This window comes from Clytia hemisphaerica, unplaced genomic scaffold (genome assembly GCF_902728285.1).
Source record: "Clytia hemisphaerica strain Z4C2 unplaced genomic scaffold, Clytia hemisphaerica genome assembly, whole genome shotgun sequence".
In the NCBI taxonomy this organism is placed as follows: domain Eukaryota; kingdom Metazoa; phylum Cnidaria; class Hydrozoa; order Leptothecata; family Clytiidae; genus Clytia; species Clytia hemisphaerica.
This window is the reverse complement of record NW_027103510.1, coordinates 311842-319869: the sequence shown is the minus strand read 5'-3', so window position 1 is coordinate 319869 and position 8028 is coordinate 311842. Positions and strand designations below refer to the sequence as shown.

The 8028-nt window shown below is 35.2% G+C and overlaps 1 protein-coding gene across 1 annotated transcript; it reads left to right on the top strand.

The window, feature by feature from the left end:
- Positions 1 to 947: 947 nt before the first annotated feature.
- LOC136799067 (HAUS augmin-like complex subunit 4) lies at positions 948 to 7676 on the top strand. Its single transcript, XM_067055747.1, has 8 exons — positions 948 to 1119; positions 3162 to 3305; positions 3654 to 3809; positions 4433 to 4523; positions 5317 to 5456; positions 5824 to 5954; positions 6465 to 6533; positions 7390 to 7676. Exons 1-8 carry the CDS (start codon positions 1015 to 1017, stop codon positions 7571 to 7573), a joined length of 1020 nt encoding a protein of 339 aa, XP_066911848.1. The 5' UTR covers positions 948 to 1014; the 3' UTR covers positions 7574 to 7676.
- Positions 7677 to 8028: the final 352 nt, after the last annotated feature.

Genomic DNA, 8028 nt, shown 5'->3' with positions numbered 1-8028 from the left:
TTTCTAAATATCAAAACTCCAAGCACTTTGGGACATTTGTTCGACCTCAAGACGTCGGGAAACGTCTGAACTTTTTCGTGGGTCACCCGGTATACAAGTGCTTTCTAGCAGGTGCTCCCTTCTCTGCTCACTTGGACATTGTTTTAAAAAGTTATGTCATAAGAAATCCACGGAATCTTCAGAAAATTTGAAAATGAAGATGTAAAATAAAATAAATTTTATACTTTTTTTAGAACTTAAAAACTGTCTTTAATTTCAAAAGTGTTTTCAGATTTTTCAAGACTTTTGATCCCAAAAAAATTGGAATAATTGAAAAATATATGGAATCAGTATATACAAAGTGCTTTGTCAGTCTCCCTTAAAATCCAATTTTGCCCTTAAAGAAAACTGCCCCTTAAATCGAACAAAAATTACCAGTACCCCTTGTTAGAATGCCCCCTCCCCTTAAAATAAAAAAAGCAGCCCCCCTTAGATTACAGAAGAGAGGGTGCAGATTGTAAGCACGGAAACGGGAAAGAAGATATTGGATTAAAGAAAATTATTATCAAATAAACCAGAGACAGAACATTTGCAATTCAATCAACAATTTTCGAATTTTAGGTCTTCCTTTCTTCTTGTTTTGATAGATTTTTGCAGCCCTTGATAAAAACTCCCCCCTTGTTTTAAAAAAATACAAAATTCCCCCTTTTTTTTGAAATTTCTCATTCTTATTTTCAAAGATATTTTTCCCAAAGCTTACATCAGCCCACTTAAAGTTATCTTTCCAACTTTGCCTTCAAGAAAAGCAACTGACTGCTATTTTTTAGGAACTGTTTGGAAATAGAATAGACTTTACTTTCTGGTCATTCATTTGTTGATTATTTGACAAAAAACAGCCTTCCAGAGAGTTTTGCAGATGCCAACATTTTTAACCCCTCTACTCTTATTTCTTTGACCTTTAATAGACCAAAAAGAAACTCCATTTTGCAAACATCAATCGTTTGAAATGAAAGTCTAGCAAATTTGACTATTTAAATGAAAATGAGAAAAGGGATTGTCCTTCAAACTGTCTCAGAAAGACTTCAACAAATAACCAACAATAACTTCATGTCAAAAGATATTTATGCTGATCTTATCGAGGTAAATGTTCATCAACTATATATAATTTTGAGTATAATTCTTGTGTGTGTAGATTATTACTACTTAAGGTATTAGAATTAGAAAATCTGAAAGATCAATTTTCTTAGCAAAAATCTCTATTCTTCTGTTTTTCTATAATCCTAGTAAGAAAGATTTTTTAATTTTCCTACCGGGTGACCCACGAAAAAGTATAAGAGTTTGGAGGGTAACTGTGTCCGAAAAAAAATTAATTTTAACTAAATTCTCTTTTCGTGGTAAAGAGGAAAGGCAAACTTAAATTTTGATGTATCATTTTTTAATTTTTGAAAAGTAGTTATCGAGATATGGAGGTATAAAGTCAAAATTCATTATAAAAAACAGTCAAAAAACGTCAAAAAAGACAGTATCAAATTAATTAATTAATTAACAAATAAAAAAAGACATCGAGTGAGAAGCATATTTTAATTTCTTTTACCGGAAGGATAACAAAGGTTGACAATTCTTTTTTAATCTTATTTATTCATTTGGAAAAGCACGACCCCTAATATTAATACAGAGACGAGCCCTAGCCCTTTTTTCTTAACGAAAAGACAAAGAAATAGCAAATGATCAAAGGAAAGAATGTTTGCTCTGATACAAATTTGATAGTGTCTCTTTGACATTTTTTAACTGTTTTTTATAATGACTTTTGACTTTATACTTCCATATCTCGATAACTACTTTTCCAAAATTAAAAGATGGTACATCAAAATTTAAGTTTGCCCTTCCTCTTTACCACGAAAGGAGAATTTAGTTAAAATTCATTTTTTTTATTTTTATTCATAGAATTATATTTCACAGGTCTATCGACCTCTACGAAATAATTTTAGATTTATAAATTGTCTAATTCTTCATCTGTCGTCCAGTCGTCAGAAGATATGGACAGAAGAGAAGACGTTGTTTTGGTCTTTGTCCTAGGTTTTCGAACTAGGCGAAGGTTTGTTCTAGGGCTTCCTCTTACATGCCAAACGAAATCGTCATTTTTTGAATTCATTTTTTTCGCCTTTTGGCACATATCTTTAATAATTTTTCTTTCGTTGATGGTGAAGTCGTCTGTGATGCTAAAGCCACCAATTTCATTGAATCGTTTCAGCTTATGCAGATTTTGCATTATCCGTTCTTTTTCCTCTATACTTTTTAAGATCAACTTGATTGGACGCCAATGTAGCCCTTTTCGGTTTTGTCCAATGCGATGATGGTGGGACGGTTTGATATCTTGAACGCCAATGTTACCCTAGTATACCTTCAAATCTATTTTGTCTTGTTCCTGTTGTTCCTCTTTGTTGTCTACCTCTAATTCCACCATTCCATGTATAATATATTTCGTTTTCTTGATTCGATGTCTTTTTTTCATTCTTGTTTTCTGTTGGTGTTCTCTCACTGCTGATTTGAAATTATCCTTGTGTTTCTTAGTTATTTCAGCGTATGTTTTTTCTGATGTTTTCTCTATGTAATTCGTCGTTTGCTTTATTTCTTCTTTTATAATCTGCTTGGTTTTTATTTCAAAGTCAGCCATCTTATTGGTTAAGATGTTTTCGATATCGTTCTTAAGGCTGCAGTTCTTGGCTAGCTGGTTTTTGAGCTTTTTAATGACGTCGTCCTTCTTCTCAATCTCCCTCTGCATCATATGATACGAGTTCTCACCTATTTTACTCATTAGAGATCGTGTTATACGCACGCAATTCTGACAAAGATATTGTTCGTTATAAGTGTTGGCAAAAATTTGCAGCTGATAAAGCGGTAATTGTGTGCACTCGTAGTGTACCATGCGGTGGCATTTTCGGCATTTTAGACGGTTTTGGTCATCATCATCTGAGCAGGAGGTGGGAGTGCATGTTTGGTTTTGTTTAGCTTCTTCAAATGGTTGTTTTTCTTGCTTTTTGTCGGTTTTTTCGTTCATGTTTTTGATTTTGCTGGACACAGTTACGCTCCAAACTCTTATACTTTTTCGTGGGTCACCCGGTATGTTACAAATATTTGGGTTTTTAAGTCAATATACATATTGCTGTATTCATTGATTGTAGGCTGAAGAAGAATTGGAAGAGCCAAAAAGATTATACAACCAAAAATGCATTTTGTATAACGAGATCAAAGAGATTCTCCTGGAGAATAACTATGGCCTCGACGATGAACAGTTCGGAATGGAGGAGAATGCGGAACAACCAAACGTAATTTTTTAAAGAAATCTTTTTCTTTTCGCAACCTTTTGGAGGTAGTCTAGTAGACTTCTGAAATGGTCTGATTTGACAAATACTTGTTTTTCAATTGTTGATTTTTGAAATACTTTAAGGAACTTTGTTTTTTCAAAACGAGGTAGAAACTTTGAGGCAGCCTGGATGCTTTCAAAAGTGATTGGTTATGATTTGGGTTAGAATCTTTTTGGCACGATATCTGAAAAACGTGTTTTCTTGGAAATATTGACTAACTTTTCACAACTGTTACCGTTAGATCACCGAATAGCTGGGTAGAACTTGTAAATTCTCTGCTCATTTATATCTCATGTTTATTCATTTTAGATCTTCAAGATTGTCTGTGATATGATGAGTAGGGCTGAATGCAAGAACAGTTTAAACATCTCAATGAAAGGGAAGCCAACACCACAAGAAAGTCTTTTTGGTTTGACCAAAGATGATTTTGAATTGGAACCAAGAAATAAGAAAATAATTCATCAGGTACCTTTTATTAATCACCACAACCTGATTTCTATAATCAACTTGTTGATTTTGTTCTGCTTTATCAGAAAAAATTATTTATTTTCTGGTCTTAAGATACTAAGAAACAAAAGGGATTGAAAGAATTTGTTAGCAGATTCTAAACCACATTCAACTTTGGTGAATCTTGGTTTGATATTGTTCGCTATTTATCTGATGACTGGCTTCTCCTTACAGAGGATGTCCGGTTCTGTTGAGCGGTCTAGGAATCGTCTCGTTAGAACCGTCTTACGCTGTAGTTTTTTATACTGCCCGCCAGATTGCGAGAGACTAACACACAGTTTTTCGGATCAAGTGCGTTAATCTGGTGTGAACCACTTGGGAACGAGGCAAGCGCACTCTCAACTCATCCGCGATGTATTGTGGAATCGATACCTATCACTGTCAACGACAGGCTTTTTGAGTTTCTGTCAACCCAATTCCTCTCGTATGGCATGGGTTGGCCCGGGTAAGGTACATTCACTTGCCAGGTGAATCACAGCAACAAGAATCGATCCCCGACCTTCTGGACGGGAGTCAAGATTGATAACCACTACACTACCGCTGTTTATCTATGATTATCACAGCTGACATTTTCTTTTTAGAACATTCAACAACAGTGTATTCCACTCATGGAACAACATCTAAAGAATAAATGTATCCAATTCTACCAAATCTGGAGTCCTTCAAATAAAGGTAATCATGTCTTCCTTTTCTCTCTTTCATGAATTCAAATTCCAGTCACTGCTGTGAAGGATTAAATTTGGGGTTATCAAGGTTCTTCCTTTAAAGGAAAATTATTGGTCATTATCATCTCAAGCAAATTATATTTGTTTATATTACATTTCTAAGTAAGTAAGTAAGTCTGCGACCGCAGTTCGGAGGCGACCGGAAGGCTCCTCTTTTGATAGCTATCTACCCGAAGGTAGGGGAAGGCGCTACCCTTTCTCCCTGGATTTCTGCACTTACCCTCGATCCTTCTCTTAATTGCGGAGCATCAAGCAGAGAGGCATCAAGTACTATTTTGAGAATCTTTGGTATGACCCGGTTGGGGGTTGAACCCACAACCTTGCGAACCGTAGCCGGATGCCCTACCACTGCACCACGGTCCACATTACTAGGACAATACTATCTTTAGTTTCTTAAAGAAATCTAATTTTCGTTATATTTTTCAAGGGTTGTACACTTCCTAATCAGACATCAACACCAAAAGAAATAGGAATGTAAATCATTTAAAGTAGTTTTAGCTTTAAAGGTTTTGTTTTTAAATAATAAGAGTGATATCGTTTGCTTACTCATCACTTTCACAAGCTTTTTCACATTGATTTGACAAGGATGTGGAGCAACATTGGTCAGAAAAAAGAAAAGAAAAACATTTTTTGCTTTTGTCAGCATAATATAGCAATAGTAAGACACTGTCCTGATATGAAATATGCGCCTGATATGAAACGAGAACACTTATGTAAATATAAAACCTTTCTTTCTTTAGAAAGTGAAGGTTTGGTTCTTGCCAAAGCAAACCAATTAGCATTGACAATCAATAAAGAAAAGGAGAATTTGAGCGAAATGAAGAACCATTTGAAAGCAAAGGAAGACGAGTATAAAGAATTGTGTTTTCATTTTGATCAGGTATAAAATACTTTTATTCATTCTAGAAGGATCTCAGGTGTTTAAAGAATACAGTGAAGCAAGTTTTAGGCCCACGGACGATGAATTGTTTGAATGAGACTAAATTATAGAATTCGCGGAATTCGTGGATTTGGTTGTCATCTTCAAAATAATTTTTTGAATATTTTTAAAATTTTTAAAGAAGCTCATTAAATGAGCATTTGATATTCAATTGTACATTTTAAAAACTAAATACACAAAAAATGTTACCGGTTTGATTTTGATATCTGGGCTTAAAATTAGGCCATTTTTGGGTAACTTTTACACCGGGTTATCCAACGGGACGGATCTGACCGGTCAGACTGCGAAACTTTATTTTATTTTTCAGTCCTTATCATCACTCGTCAATGAACTAGAGGAGAAAGTTTGCAGTTGGAAAGAAAAGCCACAGATGTCTAACATCAAAATTACCAGTGATTGGATCGACACTAAATGCAATTACATTTTAGCAAAATTGAGGTATTATGTACTTCTTGTTTATTCTTCACGACTTTAAGAAATCTTTGTATTAAATTGTATGTGATACATCAGGCACGAGTTACCTTGTATATCAGGTACAACGGTTTTGGCTCTTATAAAATGCATCATAGATATGGTAGTCACTGCCTAGAATCCTAGGGACGATTCGCTCGCCATATTAAGCAGATATTGGACTAGAAAAATTGGATATTAAATTCGAAATATTTAGAAAACGTCACTTTGACGCCGTTTTCCTTGAGTTTTACAGTGAGAAATCGACCACATCCGCTTGAAAGGCCTCTATTATGTATTGTTTTTTCTATTGCCCGGTCTTTTTACTTTTTCCCATAAAGAAATTGCTGTACCTCTTTTGGATTACCCCTTTCAGAAAGGTTTTTGAATAGAATTCTTATTTCGAATGAGCCAACTCCGGATATTGTTGGCACGGGACCTTAAGATTGCCCCTTACTAATTACTAAAAACGGGAAATTTTAAATCTTATTATTCTAGGTTTATGAAACTTCACATCCTTTCGCAGACTTATAATGAAGAAACATTACCAGCATTAGAGAAAGTCAGGTAAGCTTTTCATTACACCACAACGTAATATTTTTTATAGTAAGTAAGTCCAGACTCTTTCAATAGCTATCTAACTGGAGGTAGGGGAGGGTGCCACTCTTACTCTCTCGGATTGCTCCACTTACCCTTCTCTAAAATGTTGAGCATCATTTTGTACTAAGTCTTTGAAGTCTTTGGTATGACCCGGTTAGAGGTTGAACCCACGACCTTGTGCACCGTAGCTGGATACCCAACCACTGCAATACGGTCGTTATATTTTTATAGTGAGTTAAAAGACTCGTGGATTATCAGATGTTTGATATTATATCCAGTCGTTTGTTACTTTTTTTTTGTTTATTTCCGAACCGATTGGACCTGTTTATTTTAGAAGTTATTTTCGCCTGTCAAGCTTATTTCTAGACAATATGAAATATGAGGTTTCACTATCGACCCAATCTTGCAATAACTTGCGATGAGGTTCCCCTGTTCAATAAAATATAAGTAAGAGTTTTTCCATCACTGGGCTCCATTTATTGAGCAAATTTTTCATATAATAAGTTCTAGTACTCTTAGGTTCCAAATAAACGGGGGGGGGGGCTAATTGCCGGGGGGTTGGAAATTGTACTTTTGAAAACCCAAAATTAAGGTAAATTTAGGCTGAAATCAGGCTATTTAGAGCAAGATAAGGGGCTTTCTCTTTGACAGCTGAAAATATTCTTAACAATTAATAAACGAGGGGTTCTAATAAGGTCCTGGGGGGAGATTTTGGAAAATTGTCGAAAAATTAACAAGCGGGGGAGGGGGGTTATTTGGAACCTAAGAGTACATAAAGAAGGTCTCTAAGCACTTGCAGAAATCTCCGAATCATCTTTTTCAGATACCACTTGGCGGATGAGATGCGCCAAACGGAAAAAGATTTAAAGAAGACAAAACAAGCAGTTTTCATGTACGAATCTATCGGCGACACATTCACACAACTCTTAAAACAATACGCCCAACTCACGACGGAGCTGGACAATAAAAAATGGGCTTTATCTGAACTTAACAAAGACAAATCGTGACCCATGAGCCTAAAGAAAGACCTCGTTTTAAAAAAATGTTGGATTACTACTAGATGTATGTTGTTTTGAATGCATTTAAAAAGCATACCACTTCGATTCGATAGGGAGCTGTCTATTGCTGTCTAGATAAAAAAGACAAATCGTTTCCCACCGTGCTAAAAAAAAATCAATGGCCCTAGAAGAGTCATTGTTGTTCAGTGTTGTATGGATTTCATTTAGAAGGTAATTTAGTACCCAAGAAAAGCTCTCACGGCTTAAGAAGGAAGCCGATTATTGATTCCTTCATTATTGTTACGTTGAGAGCTTTAAAGTACTATCATAGTATTAACCCTTACGCTAAAAGTGATTGGAGACTGAGTTTCCAGGGACGCTTTTGAACTCAAAATCTAAAAGAGTATAAGGAGTTTGATGTATGTATGTCTCTATGAGAGAGTACGATTTCAGACGAGATCTTA

Bases quoted from the DNA above. Each gene is read 5' to 3' on its own strand.
- LOC136799067 (XM_067055747.1), top strand. From the start codon at position 1,015: ATGAAAATGAGAAAAGGGATTGTCCTTCAAACTGTCTCAGAAAGACTT. The intron at 1,120-3,161 runs GTAAATGTTCAT...CATTGATTGTAG, and splicing joins TTTATGCTGATCTTATCGAG to GCTGAAGAAGAATTGGAAGA. The intron at 5,955-6,464 runs GTATTATGTACT...TTATTATTCTAG, and splicing joins TACATTTTAGCAAAATTGAG to GTTTATGAAACTTCACATCC.